This window comes from Trichoderma gamsii (assembly GCF_001481775.2).
Source record: "Trichoderma gamsii strain T6085 chromosome Unknown Scaffold_6.2, whole genome shotgun sequence".
NCBI classification, from domain to species: Eukaryota; Fungi; Ascomycota; class Sordariomycetes; order Hypocreales; family Hypocreaceae; genus Trichoderma; species Trichoderma gamsii.
Window position 1 is genome coordinate 543,803 of NW_020171343.1, and position 25,404 is coordinate 569,206.

Consider the following 25,404-nt stretch of genomic DNA (forward strand, 5'->3'; position numbering starts at 1 on the left):
ATCTTTCTATACAGGCCCTGCCCCGCCACAAGCCACCCCCCCTTGCAGTCGCTGCCCTGCACGCCGCCAGAGCCTGTCATAAAGGCCTGGGCCCCTAAAAAAGTTACGTCGTTCACCAGTTCCAGAAGCCACTTGCTTTTTAGAGGACCACATTTTGGCACCGACATTCAATCGATTTTCCCACCCTTTCCGCACTTCATCCTGCAAAGCCTCGCGTGGTTGCACCGCGGCTGGATCTCTGCTTCGGCTCGCCTTTCTTTGTCCCTTCCTTTCCCCTTCTTTTCTTTTTCCTCCATCTTGCATCTGCCACGGCCCTCACTCTGCGCCTTGAGCCATCTCTCCACCATCCCACGACGCGGCTGACCGAATAGACAACCGCAGCCTTGACGACCGCCCAGCAGGACAAACACCCTCGACGAAGCGCCCGTTTGCATTGACACGCCCTGGTCTGGCTTATGATCACTCTCGCTCGCTAACTGGTCATTGCCCTCCCCCGATTCGCAACCCGACTCGACTCTCAACTCATCCGCCGACAGGCTCCTTTTCCTCCCTTCGAATCCCGTGTATCAAGTTTAGCGACTCTTCACCTGCAAGCTCATCGGTCTACCCGTCTCGCCTGCGAACACGTCTTACGATTTGAAGAAACCTGCCGGATCTCGTTTCTCCCCTGTCCAGATACTACCTGGCATCTCTTGCGCCTTGGTTTACCGAGTCCTATTGTTCGCTATCTAGCGGGTCTTTGCTACATATATCCTGCAACTCTGCCCCGCGCTGGCAACTCACTCAAAGTCATTGCAAAGCCTTCCGCGATCAAGTCTGGCTTCCGGCATCGACTCGCATAACCGTGCAGAAAACGTGACAGAACGGTTCGCAAGTCATATCAGAAACGGCCCCCATTTTAGCCACCCCAAACTGGAAGCGACGACCCGAGTGCAACAACGAAAGACAAGGAAAGAAAGCCTTTTCTCTCCTTTTTCCGGGAAACCGATTCATTCCCATATCTTAACAACACACCTTAAAAGGTATGTGGTTAACGTTGCTTTTTTTCTTCTTTGCTTTTTCCTCTCCGGGTCATCATTGCCGAACAGATTAAACGTCGCCCAGGAGTCTTGGTGGGTGGCCCAAGCTTTGGGAAACCTGCAACTCCTGCCCAAGTTGATCTGGTGGCGGATAAAGTCTCCGCGATGGCTTCACATGGCAGGTCGACGACGATACCATGCATCCGCATCTATAGCTACATTTGTCACTCCGCTGCGCCCGTCACTAACTGAAAACATTATAGTTCTTCAAGCTGGCTCTAACACAGCGCCCGTTGGCACTCTACACGATGTTACCCCATACGCTCACTTCGTCCGGAAGGCCGAACACAGTCATGTCTTCGGCATCGCCCGAGGTTATGGATATCACAAACATGCTGAACAACAAAGGAGGTGCCATGACACATGGACTTGGTGGAAGCATGCCCGATCACCACCAACAGCATCATCACCTCGGCCTCGTCAAACATGAGTCTGCGCTGGACCGGTCAGGATCACCGCACATGTCTGAGCATTCTTCTTATTCCGCGCACAGCATGCCCCGCGCCTATCCTTCGCCAACCGCCATGCAAACTCCCATGCAGATGCAAAGCCACATGCATAATGCCATGCAGATGGGAGGCTTCACAGACATGTCCGGAATGGGAAGTGTACCAAGTATGGCTATGCACCACATGCCTCAGCAGCCCCAGCATCAGCAGGCTCCCACAGCACCTGTCAAAGCATATCCCTGTAGTACCTGCGGTAAAGGGTTTGCCAGAAGAAGCGACCTGGCGCGCCATGGTAAGTCTAGCCAGGATTGCAATGAGAGCGTACGGAGCCTATTTTTTTCTAACAAAAGCATGTTCATAGAGCGTATTCACACCGGAGTCAGACCTCACGTTTGCGACTATCCCAAATGTCACAAGGGATTCATCCAAAGATCTGCTCTTACTGTTCACCAAAGAGTGCACACTGGCGAGAAGCCGCATCGTTGTGAGACTTGCGCCAAGGTAAGCTATCCAGCTGATGAACTGTGTCTAAGGAGCGAGAAAACTAATTTGCAATTGTAGCTATTCAGTGACAGCAGCTCCCTGGCTCGACACCGAAGAACTCATTCGGGAACTCGTCCTTACAAGTGCCCCTACGCCGATTGTCAAAAGACCTTTACGAGGCGTACCACCCTCACACGTCATCAGAACCAGCACACCGGGACTATCGAAGAGGCTGCGGCGGCTACCGCGGCAGCACTTGCAGCTTCCAGGGTTAAGAACGGAAGTCAGGCTCGCTCCGACGGCGACCACATGTCCAATCAAGGCTCTCCCTTGACGACACCATCGCCTAACCAGCACGCCATGATGTCTCCTGCCATGGACCTCTCTGGAGCTAACGGCCTCGGCCGACACCAGGCGGACTTTACTCAGTACATGACACAGGGCGGCACTCTTCCACCTCATTTGCGCGTGGGCAGCCCGACTTCGACCAACTCGGCCGCCAGCTACAACAGCGGTATCCGACCGACCTCGCACCCTACCGGCTACGGCCCTCCTCCCACCCTGGAACCCAGCTTGGAGCAACACACGGGTGCCACTGGAAGCGCGGTTGGCAGTCCTCACATGGCGTCGCAACTTGGCTGGCAATCTCCTCATTCGTCTTCCCCATCTCATAACGGTGGAAGCTACGTCTATCCCGACCCTGATGGCTACCCTCCCAATCCCTCAATGAGCCAGATGTACTACGGTGCACCGCAACAGATGCGACGACCACAAAGTGCCGAGCCTGGCATGGTACACATGTAGTTGCAGCGTTACCACTGAAGACACGATGACCTTTGGTCTGGCGTTGTTCGCGCTCATGACCATTGACACAGTCATATCTTTTGTCCTTTTATTGCTGTCCTTGGTCAGCTCCAGGGCAGAAGAAGATTCATCTCGAAGCTCGATCGCCATCGAGAAAATATGGTGCATATCCCTTGCACATCGCCCAGATTCACTTCCCTAATCTCGATATCAAACACACGTACGACTCGTTATCTTCCCTTGACCTTTTAGAGCAGACGCCAGCTTTGCGTTACGCCATGGGTCTGCTCTACATAACCCTCTTGCCATATTTTCCGTCACACTTTGCATTTCTCGTTTTTTCCTTCTTTCTGGTTTTTTTTTTTTTGTTTCCCTTTTTCTTTGTTCTCTCATATAGACCTTGGGCGATAGACTGGCGGACCGGAAACTTGATGATTATGGACCGAGCGTTTTCATTAACATGACGCAAAGGGAGGTTAAGGGAAGAATGGCTGGAGTTTATATAAAGGGGGGTAGGAAAGGACACCGACTCGCTCGCCCACCCCTGTTTTTTGGGACGGCATTTCAGCACTGGGCTGGGAAACGGAATAACCTATAGACGGTGGGAGGGCTCTGAACCACTCCTCGATGACACGCATTTTTTTTCCTTGGCTGTTGGCACATTATTTAGACCAGGACGCATAACACAGGCGCACCCTTTCGCGAGAAATTGTACGGATATACATTTACGAATACGCAATTGATTCATTGTGACGACGTGTGTGCCACTTTGCTGTTTTATATTTTGTGATCAAGTGCTCCTTAGACGTTTGAGTTTGTCGTGGTGACATGCAACAGCCAAACACTGCGCAGGCCTGAGTGGGTTTGGAAGAATGAATGACCCGAACGAATATGGATTAATAAACCAAGGGGCGAAAAAGAAGAGGAGGCGAACAGAGAAGATGAAAAGAAAAGAAAAGGAAAGGAAAGGGAAGGAAACGTGAACGGATCATGAAAACGTCCTTTTGCCGTTAAGACTTTTTTTTTTGATTAGTAGTCGTTACAGAGGAACTTAATCTAATACGACCGGGCAAAAGAATTGTGGGCAAAGAAGTAGTAGTACTGAGAAGAGAAGAAGATGCTTTCCCATGACGGGACTATTTGGGCGCCATTGTGGATAAGAAGCTTTCCTAATCGATACAGAATCCTGTCTCGAGTGTATTTATCTCGAGGACTAGGTATTTTGTAATCATTGTACTATTTGCTGCAAGGTGATGTATGTTTTATCCGGTCTTTTTCATTTTCCTCAAGGGGCAATATCATCCGGCCTGGGCCCCGATTCTATGGAGGCAGATGATGCCACTTTTCCTAGATGGACATGTAAGGCACACAGACGTGAGGTTTCTTTTCCATGACATACATGAACGGCACTGGCATCATTTACTGTCGCAATACTACCTACATACCTAGGTCCGTGAGATAAGATGACAGTCTCGGTACCGACTTCCGAAGAACCATTTTGGGCAAGTATTGTGATTACTACTTCGTGTGCACTCCATTCTGCTAGTGGCGGAGATCGGGGAGTGTCGCGGGTGAATTACTGGTGAGAGAGCGCCTTTTCAATAACAGCGAAAGGGTTTGGTAATTTTTCCGTAAATCGGAAGACTACCATGTTACGTCAAAAGTCCGGGTTGAAGATGCTGGGCATTTCTTTTATGAACTGGGAGAATTTGCATACCTAGGTAGGTACGCAGGAATCTATGAACGCGTGCACACAGATACTGCGAATGGCCCAACGTCTTGATCAACTTACGTTCCTTATTTCTTCTGATATCTGCGTGGTAAGTAGGTATCTGCAATCAAAACGATGTGACAGTCTATCCTTGGACAAAGATGAGAGTGAGCATCTATCAGGTCCGCCCCCAGATCATACTAAAGGCTAGGGCCACAGTCGGCCTTCTCTATTGTTATTCTTAAATTTTTTTTTTTTTTTTCATTTTGATTTGTCTGTCCCTGGCAAACTATGTGCATTGCCCAGGTAGCATCGCCTAGCTGCATGCATTGGCCGATAACAGCTGAGCAAGGGGGGGGAAAAGGTTTAGATCAAGAATAGATGAGAACGGTAAGCAGAAGTAGACTCGATACTAGGCCTAGGTAGTGTCCGAAATTATGTAAGCTTATCAAATAGTAACAAACCTTTTCTATACTGGCTGAAGAGATTGAAAACAGGTATCCCATTGTGGTAATTCTGATTACCATGATTACAATATACGGAAATGCCTAGGGTGCGGAACCTCCCGTCAAAACACCGGGGCCGGGGAACCTATAAAGTCGATCTGTAACATTGCAATTATCAGTGCAACATAAGATAGGTAGATACTTTTCGAATCAAGGACGACTCGAGCCCAGAGAAAGCAAAAAGATTCCACTAGACCATCTAGTGCCCGTTTCGGCCGTATCACACACTGATTCGTGCGAATAGGAATTGCTAGCACTGAAGCAGAAAACGGCGGCGATCCGATCAGTAATCCAGGATTACTATTCAGAAAGCGTAGTTTGCTTTTGCTGCTGTCCAAACTCCGCAACATTCACGTCCCTTTTCATTTCTCGTCTCTCTGTCTGTTGCTCTCGTCGTCGCTTCGATACAGGTGAAGTAGGCTTTATACTATCGTGTTAGTTTATTGGCGCGGATATCAGCATTACACGGCTGCCTAGAGCAAAGTGACGCCGAGCCCCGAGGTGACATTCGGCAATCTGGTCCCCTTTTCCCGGCTTATCCTGGGCATTCGAGAGGGCCGATGAAGCAAAGGTTGAAATAAAATAGATGGAGCCCTTGTACAAATACAAAATTGCGACGGGCTGCTAGTAGTTGTTTTGTAGGAATACGCACACTACCTAGTCGTACTGTCAAACAGTCACCGCAGGCGTCTGTTTGGGCGGAGAGATTCTAATCAATTAATCAAATCAAGGCTAGTGCCGCGATTCAGCTGGAATAGAGCCCAAAGCTCGGCCAAATCCCTCCCGGCCTGGGGGCCCGAGTTGCGCTTTCCTCGTCCTCTCTTCTTTTTAATTTACATTTCCTCTTTTCTGCTCTTCCATCCTTTTTGTTTAATTTGTCTCTGAACTCCCTTTTTGTCTTTCTCCTGCCATTTACATCATTTGCCGAAAAGCTACCTGTTTACAGCGTCGCTTCGGCTATTTCGCCGAAATAAAGAATACGCCAGGAATATTCTCCGCGCCCTACCTTATACGAGGGGGACAAAAAAACGTATAAGCAGTGAATGCACCGTCCTCCCGGTACTACTGTTTAGGCTTGGTCTCATTTCCTTGTTTAGGGAATCCTAGTTAGGAATCCAATCCTTTGGACCACCCGCCAGGGAGCCTCGCTTCCACAGTTTGGGGCTATTTGAAATCTTGTGACGGATTGTGTCCGTTGCTCTGTTATTCGCTTTTTTATTATTTTTCGACTCTGGAATACGCATTCACACAATTCCAAAGAAGAAGAAAGATTTGCCCACGAGAATTCAGCGGGTGAGCCGAGGCTTGCGGGCCGTGTCAGCGTGTCGCATACACATACAAAAAGAGGGAAATAGTATAAGAATCAACCCGTCAAGCCCATAACGTTACTTGTTAGGAGTGGCGGGACCAAAGGAACGAAGGAGTTGTTGGATTTCTAATTCACTCCTTTTCTTTTCGCTTCTACTTGTCAGCGCTCCTTTGTACTTTTGGCTCCTTTTTTCCTCTTTTTACTTTTACTTCCCTTTTACAGCGTACCTATTATACCCAAAAAGAGCGAGAGAAGGCGTCTTTTATTGCTTATTAGTTTTACCGCTACCGAGCTTGACAAGCAGCATCACTACCGAGGAAGCGATTCGGAAAGAGGAACTAAAATCCGGGGACCTCAAACCAACGAACACAAAAAAAAAAACTTATTTTCCTCCTGGACGAATTGTCATTCATTCTCTTGTCAGTCCTACAATGAGTGCTGCAGCATCACCACTCATTGGCCTCCCTCCACCGCAGCAGCAGCAACGCCCGCAAACGCACCACCTGCACATCACCGACGACTCTCGGCACCATCACCAACACCGCTATAACCACCGCCATCACCACCACCACGAGCGACAGCCGCTGCCGCCCACCAGCAGGAAACCAACCGCCGCGGCGCTGCGACGCGAGAAGATGGCGGCGGGCCTGGCCACGAGCCGCGGTGCCGGAGGGCTGATCCGGCTGGAGATTTACATGGATCTGCTGTGCCCGTGGTGCTTTATCGAGAAGCACAACCTGGAGGCGCTGATGCAGCGCTACCGCGACGAGCATCCCGAGGTGCGCTTCGAGGCCGTGTTTAGGCCGTATTACATAGCACCGACCATGGCCAAGCGTATGTTGATCTCTCTCTTTTACACTCAGATCTTGTCTTTTGAAGATGAGCGAATGCGCATCAGTGTATCACTCATACTCATGCACATCACATTCAACATGAGGCATCATGACCTCATCCCGCAACTCCGCCACATCAACTATCACATGCAATGCAGCACACACCCGCATATGCATTTCATTTAGCCCAATACCACATTCCTCCAATAAGACACAGCGACAACCAAAAGTTTCAAGTATATGCTAACCATTCGCAGACGGCGTCGAAAAGCGCGGCATCTACGACCGCCTCGAGTCCCTTAACCCAAACTTCCTCTCCCGCATCCAAGTCGCCGGCGCAAAGCACGACATCGCCTTCTCCATCCGCGGCGTCACCGGCAACACCCGCCTCGCCCACCGCCTCAGCGCCGTCGCCCTGCGCGAGCTCGGTCCCGCGGGCCAGTCCGCCGTCGTCGAGCAGCTGTTCCAGGGCCACTTTGAGGACGGCCGCGACCTCAGCGACGCCGCTTTCCTGGTGTCCGTGGGCGTGGCCGCGGGCATTTCCGAGGCGGCGGTGCGAGCCGGGCTGGACGACGACGAGGCCGGCACGAGGCTCGATGCCGTGGCCCAGGCGGCGAGGGATGTCATTGGCGTCGAGGCCGTGCCCTGCGTCATGGTGCAGGACCGGTACAAGGTGGGAGGGTATCAGGAGAGCCATGTCTTTGAGAGCTTGTTTGAGAAGATACGGCTGGCGGGCGAGGGTCTGTGAATCTTGTTCTTTCTGTTTCCCTTGCATTTTCTGGTATTTTCTGGTACATATGTCCCGCTTGATATCCTTTTCTTTTCTGTACAAGGTGCTATGGTTTTGGGTGGCTTTTGAGATTTTCAAGGGCGATATATACAGCTAGGTATTCACATGCAGGATGGAGTTCCAGGGAGTATTCTATTTCATGGGGTGGCAGCGGTCCGGGTTTTCGTTTATCTTGATTATCTATGTTTCCATAGTAAAATGAATGCAGTTTTCAATATACTAGTAGCAATAACATCGAGACTCTCAGTTGAACACACCAATACACATGTGAAACGAATTTGTAAAAGAGAATAATCTGTAATTCATTGCTCTATCGTAAAACAGCCAAAAGAAAAAAGGTATGTATATAATCTGTATGTATGTATTATTCCCAGCGCCTTCTCATGCATTCTCAAAAGGCGTTTTTCGAGTCCAACTCGGGTTTGTTTCTTTTGTCTTTTGTTATTCGTTTAAAAAATTAGCAAAAACAGCAGACACATTAAAAAAAAAAAAGGCAGGAAAACACCAAAGAAGCCCAGCGCAATCAAAACTCCATAAAAACTCCGTCGTCTAATGATCTCCCATGCCCGGCAGTCCAGCCAGCCGTTTTGCAAATATAAAAAGCCAAATTGTCTGCAGTCTTCTTCTTTTTTTGTGTCCCCCCCTTTCCCCCCTTTTCAGTTCCAAAGTAATCGGGCGAATCAAATGGCCAAAAATCAAAGAGAATATGAGGGAAAGAAAGAAAAGCATTTCGCCGTGTGCCCCGTAATTATGTTCTTTTCGTTGATTTCCCCCCATACACATGATGTACACCTACTGTCCGCATCCCACAGTTTTCAGTGCCAAGTCGAAAGTGAAATCACCGCCTCATTCCGCTGTAATCGTTGAGCAAATGCGTCATGTGCGTGTTCGTCGCCTTGCCAATACGCTTGCCGGCCCTCTTCTTCTGCTGCTTCGGCTTCGTCGTCACTGCGGCCTTGCGCGGATCGTCGCTCGTCGGCTTCTGTCCCACGCTCACCAGCTTGCGGTGCATGTCGTCCAGGCTGGGCAGCTGCACGCGGCGCCACATGGCCTGGAACTCGGGCTCGACCGAGTTGTGCAGCGAGGCGTCGTCGGCCCAGACGTAGCGCGGGAAATTGTCCTTTTTGGTGCGCACCACCAGCACCCTGTGCTCCCGCTCCAGCTTTGCCAGCGTATCCTCGCAGTCGGGCCAGCCGTCCTTGAGATCTTTCACAGATACACCCGAGGCGTCCGTCTTGCGCTGCAGATGCGCCAGCAGCGACGTGCCGTCCCTTACGCCCGGGATGATGGGCCGGTGCTTGTACGTGCCCGTCTTCCACGTCTGCTCGCTCAGGCTGGGATCGGGCTTCCATTCCACCCGCGGATGTCCCCTCAGCCCTTCCATCAGCTCCTTCTTGTGCTCCTCCGTGTAGTTCCTCAGACTCAGATGGTCGATGATGTCCGTAATGGTCTTTGCATCGCCCTTCTTCTTCAGGTAGTCCACCGCAAACGTCATCTGCGTCTTGACCTCGGCGCCGTAGCCCGTCAGCTGCGGCTGCGAAAACGGCACGTCCGGCGCGACATCTCGTTTCCGCTTTGACGTCGGCGTGTTGCTGTCTGAGGCGGCCGAGGGCGATGGCGATGGCGGAGCGAGCGATGCGGCGGTCGCGGCCTTGATGCTGGACGGGTTGGAGATCTTGGACGCGGCCGAGGCGAGGCTGCCTCTGAAGACGGAGGACTGCTTCTCTAGATACGACGACATTGTGTTGTGGCAGAAATGAGCCCAAGCAGCGACTGCAGTATCGTAGAGAAGAGAGAAAGAGAACAGAGGGAGTGTGATGGTTGATGGACAAGGTTTGGAAAGCAAAGGTTGTTCCGGTACGAGGCTGAAGGGAAAGCCGGCATAGTGTGGCGCATTGTGGCTAGTGCTTCTGGAAAGTATGAGTAAGATCGCAAACGGCCTGGCGTTTTTCCCTCTAAAAGTGTTGAGAAATGCCACGCAAGCACAGACTCTCGAGACCAGGGGGTTTCGTCCGATGCTCGTACTCGGCATAAGGCAGGCTTGTCACTACAGTATCAACGCCTTCATATGACGTACATTTCCAACGCCAATGCCAATCCCGAGGCATGTCGACGTGCCTCATCTTGGTATCTCTCCCCCCCGCATTTCGCCAATCTGCCTAAAGGATCTCCATGTGACTGCGATGGTAAAGGTGCGCGCATTGGCAATCGAAAATTGATTATCATAGATATCTAGCCCCGTATATTTCCCGTAAAAGGCATCATCTATTTCCCGTAACAATGACTCCTGATTGTCTAGTGCCTGAAAATAGTAGACACCGCGCCATCTATACTTGCCACGCTTATTAAAAAATCCCAGATCCTTTCTCCGTAAGACATTTGCGTGGTTGAAAATAAACACCAAGATGACACAAATTATCTCCTCGTTCCCCAGCGGTATCATTTCTTGTCCCCCCTTTTAGCATATGCACTGAAGCGCTAGCTCCCGTACATTTATCGTCAATTTTTGGTACCTCCCCTCCGCTTAATCTATATCTCGTAAACGTGGGTTGAATTCATATCATATGTAGGGTTGTAATGCGATTAGGCGGACTGTCCCTGGGCCTCAGACTGAGCCTGGAAGTACTGGAAGGCGAGATAGCCGAGAAGACCACCAATGGCGACAACACTGTAGATGCCGAATCCGCCGCCAGTGGTGGTGGAGCCGTTGTTGGCAGAGTAGGTGTTGGTGTGGGCTTTGGGGACAGGGTCGCCGGGCTGGAGAGCAAATTGTTAGTGGGCGATTTTTTTTTGTCACATGTGTCGCGAATAGGAGTAGTATTGGGTGGCGCGTACCTGGCGCTTCAATTCGCCAACGAGCAGCTGCTCAAGAGTCTCGCGGGCCTCGTCGCTGTGGCCGACATCCTCGAAAGCCTCAGTGGCATCCTGGCCGGCGACATCGAGTAGAACCTCCTCGCCACCACTAGAAAGAAGAAACACAAAGTCAGCAATTGGTTGTTTCTCAAGTATTCACATCCCTATCTCCCCCCTCCTGTCTGAGGGGTCCAAGAAAAAAAAAGGAGGGGTATAGCAGTCGATGCTTTGGCGGGAAAGGCAGGCAGAACGTACGGGTGCTCGTCGATGAACTTGCTGCAGTTGTAGACCTTGTCGTGGATCACGACGAAGATGTCCTTCTTGGTGTTGTGCTCGGCAACATCCTGGTAGGTGTACTCCTTGGTGGACATGATGGGCGAATTGGAAGCAAATGCTTTTTTTTTCTGGTTTCTGGTATTAGGAGAGAGATAAAGAGTAAAGAATGCGCGTGCAACAAGAACTGATGTGCAAGAGGGAAAAGGAAGGAAAGGAAAAAAAAGCACCTCAAAGGAGTCTTGAATCAGCAAAGTCGGTCAATGGAAAAAGGGACGGTGGGAAAAGAAAGAGGAAGAAAAGCGCCGATGCGAGTACGAAAAAGGTACCACGACAAATTGGCCTTGCATGGCGTCGCTCCCAAAATGCCAGCTAGCCTCTAGCCTTCTGGTCCTGCTAGCCTGGCGCCATCGGAAGCAGCAAATCCGTTGGGTCCGCAGGGGTCTGGCGTCGCCAATCAGCGGCACCAAAATTACCGCCTGGGCTGCTCTGATTCGCCTCGTGCGAGGCCGTCGACTGATTTCCTCGCTGCTAGCCCAACGGTTCAGCGCGGGTCAACTTCCATTGTCGTTGCGACCAGTTCTGGCGACTCCAGCTTCCTTTATTGATCAGCGTATTGCTGCGAAGCCTCTTGACAAGCCACACACGGCACTTTTATGACCAAAATCAGACTCTCTGTGAGGTGTGTGTGAGTGGGAGGGCACACCACAGCCTTTAGATATCAAGTCCTGGAAAATTCGGGTGCAGCTAGGACTACGGGGTCTGTTGGCAGTGGATGCATGTGCTCTGTGCAATTTCACTTACACGACCCTATTACCATGTCATCTATTAACATGGTACAAAACCTATTATCCAAGCCAATGTACAAGTGTAAAGACCTCTCTCTGAGACAGACGTATACCGAGAAATGACTTCATTCAAGACAAGTCTGTTCCAATTTAACATGTCTTCCGCCCTACAGCAAGGACCTCTCCGGCGTCCAAGCACTGCAACCTTATTTTCAACCTCGGGTCTACTATGTATTGTCACAGAGAGGCACATGATAAGACAACAATACTATACATAATCAGAAACGCCTCGCCAGTCTAATCTGATCCATTCACACCCATCCCAGACATAACCCCAAAAGTCGCAAGTGGGCTCATCTTAGCGTCCGGCCTTTCCCACTTCCCCCTCTCCCGCCTCCGGGACTTGTTCACGGCTAGCGACTCTCCTTTCAAGCCGTGTTTTTTTTTTTTTTGGTGCTGTGTTCTTGGCAATTGCCTCTGTATTTTTTGATAAGAGATCTGCAGTTATTCTTCATCTAGTTGTTTTATATATGCCGATTCCTGATTCCGATAACCTCGGAAATGGAGCCGCCATCTACCCCAGAAATCTGCCTCCCGCATTCCCCCAAATACGCAGTGTTTTGTCTAAGATGATACTCTGGGTTTAACATTGCCTTGTCCTTACCAATCAGGGAAGATCTGTAACAGTTTCCATTTCCATATGGATGACAAAGGACACGCACTCCATGGACACTCCATGCAGTCAGACGGAAGGCAAAGGAACAACCTCTCGTGACACCACTTTTAGCATAGTTAACGCACAGGGGGCAAATGGCAGCATGTGCATGGTACGATAAACAGACACAGCCAGCAAAGGACACTCTCAGTTCATTGCTCATATCGTTCCTGCATCTCTATTAATCAATCAATGCTACATCTTTATCTTGGAGCCTCGTCTTCTTAAATGGCCTGGAAAATGGCTGGAAAAAACACTAGAAAAAACTGCTATATCATCGCTTTGAGCTGCCGCCTCCAATATCCTGTCCCAAGCGGTAACCAGTCACGCGGTCCCACTCAATTTTTTGTCTCGTCACGGGCAGCTGTCGTCGCAGGCCCTTGAATGCGCCTTCGCTCAGGCTCACGAAGCTTTTGTTGAGATCTTCTTGGTACTTCTTCTCCGTCGATGCAATTTCCTTGGCAATGCCCGCCCCGGTACCAGAGCTGATGGATGCGTGTGTGGGCTTGTTGCTGAGCAGTCGAACGTTGCCGTCTTCGTAGTAGTGCACGTCGACTTTGATCGAGCCCTCGAGGCTTCCGGAGCTCGGGTCGAAGATGTATAGTGATCTCCATCGGCCATTCCTGCGAGAGACTTGTCAGTATCCGTACCTTTTTCGCGTAGAAACTGTAATTTCATTGAAGCTGTCCTCGTACCAGAAGTTGTTAGGGCTGTACTTGTTTGCAACAACGATAATGGCAAGCTTGGAGTCGGATTCAATGGGATATACGCCGAGAGAAGCGTTGGGGAAATGCTCCTTGACATAGGCTCCTAAGCTTTTCAGCGTCGACTTGCTGCGATACAGTTAGCTGACTTCGAAACATGGCTCTGTCGATTCGTCATCGAGAACTCACGCCAAGTCTGCTTGTGGCCCTTCCAGGACATGGCTCTGCACCGCACTGGCTTTCTATAACCCCAATTAGCCCATGCCCCTCTTTCTATGTCGCTGTTCGTCTTTCAACATGCCTGGGACACATGGTCAACCTCAAAGCTAGAGGAACTCTCAACATCGTAGTATCGTCCGCCGCCCAGAGAATTGTGTGAGCTGATCAAGACCTTTTCCAGCAAGTCAGCCATTTATATCCATTTGACGTATATCTTGCCATTTATCTCGGTCGTACCGGCTCGCTGCTTCCCGGCAGCTTCAGTGTGATAAATTGCTCTTCGTTGTACTTCTCAAACGCCGGCGTCAGCTCCGCAACAATGTTGGGCTCGGAGGTCAGGGCCTTGATGTCTGTAGGTTCGCGCGTTAACGATGGAATCGGCCTCTCTCAATTAGAATCGGCGTGCTTCGTACCAGCAATGACATCTGCGAGCTGTGGAACAGCATCAGAAGTTAGCTATGACGCGTGGAAAGACGGGGATAAGGCGCAGCTTTACCTCTCCAGGAGGGGCTCCCTCCACAAAGGCAGAAACAGTCTCGATGTGTGACATGCTGTGTTTTTGGGCTCTCGTATCTGGTCTGAAGCGATCTCGGGAAACAACCAGCGCTTTCTTCAGGGAGCGTTGACGTACACCGCATACAGGGGAGGTCTATTAGGAGTTGAGGCAGCTTTGGGCGGGGCGCCAAAGCAGAGGGGCAGTTCTGTCTCCATATCAAGTCGCTAGCGGGGTACGTGGCCGCCGCCGGAGTCGTTTACTGGATGAAACGTACCATCTTATCAATATTGCTTTTCTAGTCGTAGGTGAGCAAACGAAACAAATAAACCGAGTGTAGGAGATATAATTGAACAAATGTTGATATTTGTAAGCTGTGCAAAAGCTCTATCTGCCTCGTGGGAATAGTGGGCATCGAGAAGAGGTGTTAGTCTCTGGGAACACACAAGGCTCAAGGAATGGCTCACAGCAGTTTAATCAACTTAATCTACTCGCAACGTGCTTGAATGATTTACTCGTTTAGGGCTTTATTTCTATTATTCACACTATGCTAGAAGGAAATCTCTAGGCAATTCATACATAAATATACGCTACTCGCTCCTCTCTCCTTTAATACTGCACGGTCTTTTTAATGCTGTCATAAATTCCTAGAAAACAACCAATTAGTAATCGACTTTCTCTCAATAAAGGAAGAATAATACTCAGAATAGCACTCACTTGCAATATCTGGAACGTGAAACTTCTCAAACATCAATGGATTGTGGATACTCCATCCAGCAACGCGGGCCACGGGAGCTTCCAGCCTGTTAAAGGTATCGGGGTTCTCCTGGATGGCCGCAGCCACCTCAGCACCAACACCGGCATTCACCATGGACTCGTGGACCACCAACACTCTTCCAGTCTTTTGCACACTCTCAAAGACAGTCTTCTTGTCCCAGGGGTAGATGGTCCGCAGGTCAATCAGCTCGACTGAGACACCTAGATCCTGCTCAATCTGCTTGATTGCTGACATGCAGTTGTATAGCGGTTGGCCGTATGAGATTATTGTGACATCCTTGCCCTCTTTCAGGATTTCTGCTTTCGATAGAGGCAGTTCGTAGGCCGCTACGGGGACCTCTTCTACTGCTGCTCGGTACAAGATCTTGGGTTCCATGAAGATGCAAGGGTCGTTGCTTCGGATGGCAGCTAATAATAGTCCCTTGGCCTGTAAAGGTGATCGAGGCATGATTACTCTGAATCCTGGAACATGAGTAAACAAGGCCTCTGGAGACTGAGAGTGGTACAATCCACCGTGGCCGACAGTTCCGCAGGGCATGCGCACTGTCATACCTCCAGCGCTTCGTCCATTGGTACCCTCGTAGTATCGCTTCTTCGCCGCCTCATTGACAATCTGGTCAAAGGCAGGGAAGACGTAGTCGGCGAATTGGATCTCGGCAACAGGCCGCATTCCTTCAACGGCCATGCCAACGGCAAAGCCCAGGATGCCCTGCTCTGTCAACGGCGTGTTGAATACTCTGTCGGCTCCGTGTGTTTCTGCCAGCTTCATGGTACATCGAAAGACACCGCCAAAGGCAACATCCTCGCCAAATACGGAAACTGTATCGTCCTCTATTAAGGCGGTATTCAACGCGTCGTTGATTGCTTGGAAGAGGTTCATCTTCTTGGTCGCGCCATGGAGGACATCGGACGGAATCTCCTTGTTCCTCTTCGCGGCCTCGGATGTGTGAGCCAGCAAGGGAGTTGTCGCGTAGTCAACTGGAAGGTTCAGCTTCGCATTCGGCGGGTGTGTAGAATAGCATCTTGCGAGGTTCAAAGGCATTGATCGCAGAGCTCGGGGATACGCCAGCGCTCCCTTCAAGTGACGAACGGCCTGGTGCTTCATGGCCGGCCTGGACATTGAACTTTCTGCTGCTCTACACGGCAATTAGAGAAGAGTGAAGGGATATGGGACAGAAGGCATTGCGCTGCCCCGGGACCAAGCAGTTATCATCGGTCGTCGTCGGTTTAGACGGACAATGGAAAGGCGCTCGGTTTGCTGCGGCCTGTCGCGGGGTTGCAGCCGGCAGAGTGACTTAGTACTAGTCGCGGCGAGGTCCAGGGCGAGTACGGGGAAAGTATGGAGTAGTTGTATTACATAATCTAGCTGTGAAGTGGAAAAGTGCGAAGGTAGCCAGCTGCAGGCAGCTGGCTACCTTCGCATTTTTTTTCACAGCATTTTTTTTCTTCCCCGAGGCTCCAGACTAATGAGCTACGTGTCGCCAAGCGCGACGTTTGCACAGCGTTTCTAGAGGCTCACTTCTAATCTAATACAGTAAAGCGCAAGAGGGCTGTCTAGCGCGACAGGTTGTTCTTACGCCTCTTCACAGCATTTTTGGTCTCCTCAGAGGCTTCCGTCTAAGCCAGCGTACATGTAATTAACCATGCGTCTATGCAAATCAAATTGGCGGCGTTCACAGCACTTTTAATCTCCCCCGAAGCTTACTTTTTCTCTCATCCGTTTCATTTTATAGCATTTTTAATTCCCCGAAAACCCACCTCTAGTTTTAAATAAGCGGCAAGACAAGATTAACTGGTCATCATGGCGCCTCTTCACCACTTCTTATCCAACATAAGTTACGTGCGGCAACCCATGAAATAGTTTTTTCACAGCGTTTTTCGTCTCTTTAGAGCTTCATTCTATTTCAACATGAGCTGCGTTCTCAAATTTTCAGACCAGACCGCAAATTAAGTGGCGACCTATAAAGAGGCCACACCAGCCGCAATTCAAATGAAGGGGAAAATAGCAACACAACGCCGCCATCTTTCTCAGCCGCCAAAACGCGATCTAATCGTTAGTCCAGCCTCTCCCAGGCGCCTTCAACGCCTAGCCAGCTAGTAATTCAATGTCTTCAAGAAGCCACAGCTGCTAGACCGCCAGGCCCTCAAGACTGAGTTGGTTCAAAGGATCCGGCCCGTGACTGCAATACACTCCAGATTCGACAATTGCAGTTCAACATGGCAATCGAGGCTGCTTGTTTATGCATTTCTCCGTACCGTGCCTGGGCATAAGCCCATTGCTTCTGGGCCATTCTCAGTATCCCAGTCTCGTCTCTCTTTTCACATAGTGCCTGTGGACGTCCTTGGCAGACGGTAGATGCTAGAACTAATAGATATCTTTCACTGTAATAAACATGGCTCCGTTTAAACAGCAGGGCGCCCTCTGACGGTCCTAATGTCAGGATTTCGTCGCAAAAACCCCTCAATCCATCGTTTCCCAAGCGGTTGGTCATTCCCGCCTGCCTTGACGATCCTTGATGCAAATTCAGTGATTTGTTGACGCGTTAGAGGGAGCCCTAGGTTACTCTGAACCAGAATCCATTCAGCTAGATGAGATTCCTGCTGCCTAGAAAGACGCTGGAGATACTCATATGCATTGGACCTTGACTGGCTACCGTTCAACCGCTTCTGCAGCGTTGATCGGGGAATTCCCCACAGTTTTGCCGCTTTTCGTTGCGATACGCCATTTTGAATGGCTTCTAACGCAGAAGAAATTGATTTCTCAGAAGATTTAGTCATCGAAATTAAACAAAAAAGTATTACTGAGATTTTGGATGCGGAATCGCAGTTGCAATATCAAGGTTTTTGGTGTTGAAAGGCAAAGGTGCTGGCCACTTCGCGGGGGCGGCCAGTTAGTGGTGGCCTGACCACACACTAGGACATTTTTGATCCCCCCAAAAGTCACTTCTTTTCTAAGAATGCAACAATACGTCCACTTTTCTATCATGGATGCAGACGAGCGATAAAAGAAGAACAAAAAAAAGAAGAGCGACAGTGCAAGAGAAGGAAAATCAGATATTGGCGGTCAATTATTATGAGAGTAATACCTGAGATGAACCCGTTGTTTGTTACAAGAAGCATGCTTACCATTTCGCAACCTCGTTTTCTAGTGACAACTTGCTCTCTGGTGGTTCCAGGGACGAGAGTATCTACAGTATTCTCTCGTCGTGAGAGGAGTTATGAGTAGAAGTTTCTTGTAGAAGTTTCACGCGCTCTATACAGAGTATAGAACAGAGATGACTAGGCACATAGATATAGATATATATTGTCTGAAAGATCCTTGTACATTTCGACTCATCTCTAACCATTCCAGTATTACCCTCTGTTCACGGATGGTAGGAGATGCGATATCATGCCCACTGCCTCTCTAAAGAAAGACCCTTAAGCGAGACCAATACTAAATCTTCCTAACGTTGGTTCTGATATACTAGGTACCTACTACCCGGTAAGTAGTAGGTCCATTCTTGTCGTAAGAGATAGAGAACAAAGTCTCTTAAAAACCTTGCCTGTGGTTAGGGAGTCTATCTTGCTTTGGGTGGCTATGCCAGCGCATGATTGTTTTGTTTATTTTGGCGGATACTCGTATCTCTGGTTTGCCAAGACTGTTCCTTGCAAAGCCAAGGCAATAGTGGGCTTCTCCATCGTCAACACAGTCAACAGTATTCATCGCAGCACCAGAAGGCTATTATTAGCTTCCAGTATTGCGCACACGCGTAAAGGTCATCGCATGGCGTTTTTGAATTACTCTTCAGAGTTAGAAGCAGCCACTGCACTCAATTAACGCTGCAGATGTTTATTTATAAACTTTGCAGCTCCTCGCTCCGGCGCGCCGCTTCCGTGGCTGGTGCCGCCCTCCCGGCCGAGTCTCCGTCTTGTGGACCGTTGCCCTGCCAACAAACCGCTAAACTTGGCGAGCTGACCGCGAACCAGAAATCAGTGACGTGGATATCGGTTAACACGGGTCAAGATGGCGGTGTTTTGTGGCTTGTAGAGCGTTTAAATGTTTTTCTGGTTATTTATCTAATTCTCCTAGAGCGCTTAATCCATAACGATTCATGTTTCTCATATCCTGCAAACTCGCGAGCCGTAGCTCGATCAAAACATCACGATGAGCGACACTGACATACCACGTGCGCATCGCAGTCGCAACCGCAGCGCACGCGGCGAATCGTCCAGAAGAGACCGACCGCGGAAAAAAGAGTCGCGCACAAGGAGAGGGGCGAGCAGCGCTGATGAAGGAAGAGCCGACAGACGCAGCAGATCGCAGTCGCTCTCGGCGAATGCGCTGGCGCAACTAAACCAGGACAATGTGAGACAACAAAAACATGCCGACCGAGAGCGGAGAAAACGGGACCGAGAGCGCGGGGAAGGGCATGATGAGAGAGCCCGAGAGCGCTTGGAGAGACAGCAGCGGCGGGAGCGAGAGCGGCGGCGAGAAAGAGAGGCTGAAAGAGACCGGGACAGGGAACGGGAGATGGAATGGGAACGAGAAAGACAACGGGAACGGGAACGAGAGCAGCGGCGGACAAGAGGAAGAGACAGGTCGCCGAGCCCAGATCCAGAGACCGAGCCCGTGATAATACCAAAGAAATACCAGAAACCCGGCCGGCAAAAGAAAAAGTCCAGAGTTGTAAGCGGAGCGGTAATGGAGGAGGGGAGGTCAAAAGGATGGGGATTTGGCTTTGGAGGTTGGGGAAACCATTCTCGAGACGGAAGTTATGACAGCCTAAGAAAGGAGGAGTTATACAGCCAACCAGAGAAGAAGAAAAAGACGACATGGTCCAAGAGAAAGAAGTGTAAGTGGCAAGCCGGCGCGGCTCTTGATTCTTATCATCATCGAGCGCTCGCTAACAGCGTGTTATAGGGATCGTCGGCGGCATCTGTGCCGTTATTCTTCTGATCATCATCATTGTGGCAGCGGTTGTCGGCTCAAAGCACAAGTCTGGAAGTAGCAGCGACTCGTCCGGTCCTAAAGCAAGCAACAGCGACGTACCGGCCAAATGGATAAACACCTATCTAGACCCTACTACTTGGGCGAGCACAGAGGACTTCAACACTACATTTACGGATGTCATGGTTGGAGATCTTCCCATCATGGGCCTCAACTCAGACTGGGATGATTCTGCACAGGCAAACGACAAGGTGCCCGCTCTGAACAAGCCGTGGGGAAACTACTCAAAGACTCCCGCCAGGGGTGTGAATTTGGGAGGATGGCTATCCATTGAGCCTTTCATCACACCGTCCCTCTTCAACTACCCTTTAAGCGCTGGGGTGGTTGACGAGTGGACGCTCTGCATTCATCTTGGATCCCAGGCTGCGAGCACAATAGAAAACCACTACAACACGTTTGTCACTGAGAGCACGTTCCAAGACATTGCCAATGCTGGCTTGGACCACGTCCGGATTCCGTTTTCTTATTGGGCCGTCAAGGTCTATGATGGCGACCAGTACATCTACCGAACCTCGTGGCGATATCTTCTACGCGGTATCGAATGGGCCAGAAAGTATGGTCTCCGGGTCAATCTGGACATGCATGGCTTGCCCGGGAGCCAAAACGGATGGAACCACAGCGGCAGGCAGGGCGCGATCGGCTGGCTCAATGGCACGAACGGCGACCTAAACGCACAGCGGTCGCTTGATATCCACAACAGCCTCTCCCAGTTCTTCGCTCAAGACAGATATAAGAACATCATCACGCACTATGGCCTGGCCAACGAGCCGCGCATGACCTTTCTCAAGGCTAGTACCGTTGTCAACTGGACGGAGACAGCCTACAAAATGGTCCGCAAGAACGGTTACAACGGGCTGGTCATCTTTGGTGACGGCTTCATGGGTCTCGACAACTGGCAAGGGAAGATGCAGGGCTACGATGGCCTGGTCCTCGATGTCCACCAATACGTGATCTTCAACCAGAACCAGATCGACTTTACGCACCAGAAGAAGGTCCAGTACGCATGCCAGGGATGGACGCAGCAAGCCGAGCAGAGCCAGGACACGAGCACAGGCTACGGGCCTACGCAGTTTGCCGAATGGTCGCAGGCAGACACGGACTGCGCGCAGTATGTCACAAACGTTGGGCAGGGCAACCGCTGGGAGGGCACGCTCAACACCGGCAACGCAAGCACGGCGATTCTGACGCCAGACTGTCCGACCAAGGACAGCAAGTGCTCGTGCGACCAGGCCAACGCAGACCCGAGCAAATGGAGCTCCGAGTATAAGCAGTTTCTTACGATGTTTGCGGAGGCGCAAATGTACAGCTTCGAGAAGGGGCTGGGCTGGTGGTACTGGACGTGGCAGACGGAGACATCGCCGCAGTGGAGCTACAAGGCCGGAATGCAGGCCGGCGTGCTGCCGCAGAAGGCGTGGGATAGGAGCTTTAATTGTGATACGGATGTGCCTGATTTTTCAAAGAGCGGGTTGCCAGAGTATTATTGAATGGGGAGTTTTGGAGGATGGGGACATGGAGCTGTGAATAGGTTTTGGAAGTATACCCTGTTGTTAGTTTTGGCTTATAGAACTGTTTGTCGATATCCTAGGGTTGGCTGGCGTTGATGGGGCTTTGATTGTTAGAGTTTGTATAGCGATATCGGAGTGACGATACTGATGATGCAGATGGGAAGGACTTGATGATGCTGGAATATGATATTTGCTTTTTATGTATATAAGCTCTTGATGGAACATAGAAACATCATTATGTTGATGTAGCCGATTTGCTAAATTAACAAGCAGTTGATATTCCAAGTTCTAGAACTGCTGTAACTGACTCAGCCCTGCCTATGTCCGCCCGTGTATAGGCGTTAAGCACTGCCGGCGTCAACATTAAATGGGGACGGAGCTTATCCTCTTGGCTGTATACGCGCGAAGTCGAGGATGGGCCGCAATACCCGCAGTGCCCGTTGCCTCGCCCTGCCGTCTTCCAGCGACGTTTAGATGCTCGGCCTTTCGCGCCGTTGAACTGTCGCCGACTGTATATAGCAACTATTGTCCGTTGGAGAATAAGAGGTCAAAGGCTTCTTTTTTTTTTTATAAGTGTATAGCACGCCCTATGCGGCTTGGCTTCTCCTATTACTAATGGCCATACAGAACTCTGCATTTGCGCTAGAGTAAAAGAAGGCGAAAGCGAAAGCGAAACAAGATGAGAAACAAGCAAACGAAGAGAATAGAAAACTCAAGTTCACCAAGTTCACTACTGCAGAACCAAAGAGTGAGTGACGCTTGTTCCTGGCACCGCCGATAAACGGTCCACTTCCTTTGCTGAGATATGACGGGATGTATCGTATCGATGACAAACAAAAGCACCATTGCCCTGATCCCGCAAGAAAAATACGGCAGAGAGAGATTAATACTGTTTAGAGTATCTTTTCCCGCCGAGCCGTCGCAGGGAAAGGAGTTTAGCGCCGCCCGGATTTTATAAGTCTGCTTACGGGAATTAACCAGGAGTGCCTGATAGAGGCGTATTTGCTAACGTTTGCTTTTTTCTGCTCGCTCCTTCGCCTTTGTTTTTCTCCGACCGATGAGAGGAGCTGATTAAAAAGATTATTGGCCGGGTTGCCATATGCGGGAGGTGATTGGTAAAAAAAAAAGAAAAAAACTATGGAAGCGATCTGTGAAAACGCCGTATGCGCAGTTGAGGAGATGTCATTCTTCCTCTTTCTTTTCTCCGACCGAGCGTCGGGCGAGACTTTATCCCAATTAACGAGTCATAAGTCTACTACTGCTCGTAAGGAGCCAGGCTTATCGTGGACCGTTTGCTGTAATTGATAATAATTGCTTCACCGTCACGTCAGCTCCTGATTGATAATGCCTGCGTATCCCCATCACCAGCGTCACCTTGCCTTTTTATAAGCTTATTATATATCATGCTTGCTTGATCCACTGCAAATCCTCAATTTCTCTCTTTTTGCTTTAGGCATTGACAATCATTGACTCACCAAAAAATCCCCACAAACAACACAGAGCTCTGCTTCACTTCACCGAACTCACACAACCAGCCCTCCTCTCGACCCAATTCAACGCCAGCAATTCGAGACTTCGATGACGGAACTAGACGTAGACACGGCATCGACCCTCGGGTCCAATATGGCGGACCGCGAAAAGGCCTGCGAGGCACCCGCCCCAGAAGGAGACGACGACGCCGGATTGGATCTGCAACAGACTCATTCAAACAGAGAGTCGATGAAGCACGTGGGCCGGACGGTATCGCAGAACGGCTATGGCGTGTCGCATGAGCAGAATCACGACGAAAAGGCCCTGGAGGCAGGGCAGCCGGAGAAGGATCCGTACGAAGTTGGCTGGGACGGTGGCGACGCGGACCCGTGGCATCCAAGGAGCTTCAACAAGGCGCGCAAGTGGCTGATTGTATTTATCGTTGCGGCGGGAAGTCTTACAGTGTAAGTGATGACTTTTTCTTATAAAGAGACAAAAAAGAAAAAAACGATGGAAGAAGAGCAAAGGAGAGACAAAAGCTGAGGTGGAACACAAATGTGGCGCTGGCTGCTGGCATGGCTGTCTTACCAGCGGTAAGATATGAGTGGCTAACATATGCGTCTTTGTACAGAACATGCGCCAGCTCAATATACACGTCGACGTACGTGCAGATGGAGGCTGAATTCCACAACTCGCGCGAGGTATCCATCCTCGGCCTCTCGTCCTTTATTCTCGGCATCGCCCTGGGCCCCATGTTCCTCGGCCCCCTCAGCGAGTTCTTCGGCCGCCGCCCCATCTACCTGGTCTCCTGGACCATGTACGTGATCTGGCTGATTCCCCAGACGGTCGCCAAGAACGTGGCAACCATGATTGTGTCACGCTTCTTCGACGGCCTGGCGGGCAGCGCCTTTCTGACCGTGTCGGGGGGCACGGTGGGCGACATGTTTGCCAAGGACGAGCTGCAGCTGCCCATGGCGGCCTTCACCATTGCGCCGTTCATCGGGCCCAGCGTGGGCCCCATCGTGGGCGGCTTCATCAACCAGTTTACGACGTGGCGGTGGACGTACTATGTGCTGATTATCTGGGCGGGCGTCATGTGGGTAGCCATCGTGTTGCTTGTGCCTGAGACATTCCGTAAGCTGGCCCCCCCTCAACTTCTTTCATTCTCCCTGCTTTGCTTGTAAGATGATAATCGCAAAGAGGCGAATATCACACATTATGAACAGTGTTAACGTGAGAGCTGTTGAAACGACTTATAGACACGATACTGCTCAGAGACAAGGCTCGCAAGATCCGCAAGGAGACGGGCGATAACCGCTGGCTCGCGCCCACCGAAAAGGTGCAAAAGTCCGTCTTCAAGGCCGTGCTCATCTCCCTGCAGCGGCCCTTCCAGCTGCTCATGTTCGAGCCCATGTGCCTCTTCCTCGACATCTTCTGCGCCATCCTGCTGGGCATCCTGTATGTCTTCTTCGGCGCCTTTGGCATCGTCTTTGGCACCCACCACGGCCTCGAGCCGTACCAGGTCGGCCTGACCTTCCTGGGCCTCGGGCTGGGCATGATCATCGGCATGCTGACGGACCCGGTGTGGCACCGCATCCGCAGCGGGCTGATTGCGAAGCTGTCGCAGGAGACTGGCGTGCCGGACAGCAGCGAGCCCGAGTTTCGGCTGCCGCCGGCCATCTTGGGGTCTGTCTTGGTGTCGATTGGCATCTTTGTGTTTGCGTGGACGTCGTACCCTTCTGTGCACTGGATTGTGCCCATTATTGGGTCGGCCATCTTTGGAGTAGGGTGAGTAACATGCTGTGGTGGCTGCATGCTTTTCTTTCTGTTTTTCTAAAAAGCCACTGTGACACGGCGTGTGAATAGTGGCATTTTTGTTGTTTTATATAACACCCCCTTGCCTCACGCCGTCCTTGGCGGGAGTGCTTTCTTTGTTTCGTTTCCTGTTTGGAGCAGTATTGTGTTTTGCTTCCATTGGCACGTATTGTGGCGGCTGACTGTGGATGATTTACAGAAACATGCTTGTCTTCTCCGGTATTTTCACGTTCTTGGTAAGTCTTTCTCCGCTTGAGAAGTAGTACTACTTTTCCAATTCAGGAGTTTGCTAACAGGCCATGTCTTCAGGTCGACGCGTATCCTGCGTATGCCGCCAGCGCCCTCGCCGCCAACACATTTGTGCGCTGTTCATTTGCAGGTAAGCCAAGATTGGATGAGCTGTCACCCCATGTGCTTGTAAATCAAGGCTGTAGCGTCATGGACTAACTCTCAGACCTGCAGCTGTGTTCCCTCTTTTCGGAGCACAAATGTACCATAGGCTCGGAGACCAGTGGGCGTCGTCTCTGCTGGCGTTTCTGACCGTGGCCATGATACCGTTCCCGTACATCTTTTTCAAATACGGCAAGAAGATTAGGAGCAACAGCCGATATGCAAGGTCATGAGGGGAAACAACATTATTGCTATTCAGAGTGGATTTGGATAAAAAGGTGTGAGAGGTGTACAAGAATGATACACCCTAATCTTATTGGAGGATATCTAATAGTAGTAACTTGGGATTGATCTTTTGGAAATTTCTGCTGGCGCATGGGATTAGAAAGAGCGATAAAGGAGACAAGAGAGAAGAGACAAGATGATGGAATGCCTTTTCGGGACTATA

General features: G+C 50.5%; 7 protein-coding genes across 7 annotated transcripts; 4 read left to right on the top strand and 3 right to left on the bottom strand.

Annotated features, from left to right (window-relative positions):
* Nucleotides 1-1,327: 1,327 nt before the first annotated feature.
* On the top strand, nucleotides 1,328-2,815 carry TGAM01_v202486 (hypothetical protein; the record flags this gene model as incomplete). The annotated part of the gene is made up of 3 exons (XM_018804088.1): nucleotides 1,328-1,820; nucleotides 1,890-2,029; nucleotides 2,090-2,815. The coding sequence occupies 3 exons, from the start codon at nucleotides 1,328-1,330 to the stop codon at nucleotides 2,813-2,815; spliced, it is 1,359 nt and encodes a 452-aa protein (XP_018662826.1).
* A 3,957-nt stretch (nucleotides 2,816-6,772) lies between these two features.
* Nucleotides 6,773-7,922, top strand: TGAM01_v202487 (hypothetical protein; the record flags this gene model as incomplete). Its single annotated transcript, XM_018804089.1, has 2 exons — nucleotides 6,773-7,175; nucleotides 7,432-7,922. The coding sequence occupies 2 exons, from the start codon at nucleotides 6,773-6,775 to the stop codon at nucleotides 7,920-7,922; spliced, it is 894 nt and encodes a 297-aa protein (XP_018662827.1).
* Nucleotides 7,923-8,802: 880 nt separating this feature from the next.
* TGAM01_v202488 (transcription initiation factor TFIIE subunit beta) lies at nucleotides 8,803-9,705 on the bottom strand (the record flags this gene model as incomplete). The annotated part of the gene is made up of 1 exon (XM_018804090.1): nucleotides 8,803-9,705. The coding sequence occupies one exon, from the start codon at nucleotides 9,703-9,705 to the stop codon at nucleotides 8,803-8,805; it is 903 nt and encodes a 300-aa protein (XP_018662828.1).
* Nucleotides 9,706-10,547: 842 nt separating this feature from the next.
* TGAM01_v202489 (microsomal cytochrome b5) lies at nucleotides 10,548-11,188 on the bottom strand (the record flags this gene model as incomplete). The annotated part of the gene is made up of 3 exons (XM_018804091.1): nucleotides 10,548-10,721; nucleotides 10,800-10,926; nucleotides 11,073-11,188. 3 exons carry the CDS (start codon nucleotides 11,186-11,188, stop codon nucleotides 10,548-10,550), a joined length of 417 nt encoding a protein of 138 aa, XP_018662829.1.
* Nucleotides 11,189-12,867: 1,679 nt separating this feature from the next.
* On the bottom strand, nucleotides 12,868-15,906 carry TGAM01_v202490 (transketolase; the record flags this gene model as incomplete). Its single annotated transcript, XM_018804092.2, has 8 exons — nucleotides 12,868-13,216; nucleotides 13,289-13,426; nucleotides 13,487-13,539; nucleotides 13,754-13,866; nucleotides 13,930-13,948; nucleotides 14,013-14,067; nucleotides 14,148-14,217; nucleotides 14,727-15,906. 8 exons carry the CDS (start codon nucleotides 15,904-15,906, stop codon nucleotides 12,868-12,870), a joined length of 1,977 nt encoding a protein of 658 aa, XP_018662830.2.
* A 3,027-nt stretch (nucleotides 15,907-18,933) lies between these two features.
* Nucleotides 18,934-21,260, top strand: TGAM01_v202491 (hypothetical protein; the record flags this gene model as incomplete). Its single annotated transcript, XM_018804094.1, has 2 exons — nucleotides 18,934-19,621; nucleotides 19,690-21,260. The coding sequence occupies 2 exons, from the start codon at nucleotides 18,934-18,936 to the stop codon at nucleotides 21,258-21,260; spliced, it is 2,259 nt and encodes a 752-aa protein (XP_018662832.1).
* A 1,599-nt stretch (nucleotides 21,261-22,859) lies between these two features.
* Nucleotides 22,860-25,189, top strand: TGAM01_v202492 (hypothetical protein; the record flags this gene model as incomplete). Its single annotated transcript, XM_024549005.1, has 6 exons — nucleotides 22,860-23,215; nucleotides 23,383-23,885; nucleotides 24,011-24,539; nucleotides 24,766-24,802; nucleotides 24,849-24,945; nucleotides 25,029-25,189. 6 exons carry the CDS (start codon nucleotides 22,860-22,862, stop codon nucleotides 25,187-25,189), a joined length of 1,683 nt encoding a protein of 560 aa, XP_024406244.1.
* Between the last annotated feature and the right edge of the window lie 215 nt (nucleotides 25,190-25,404).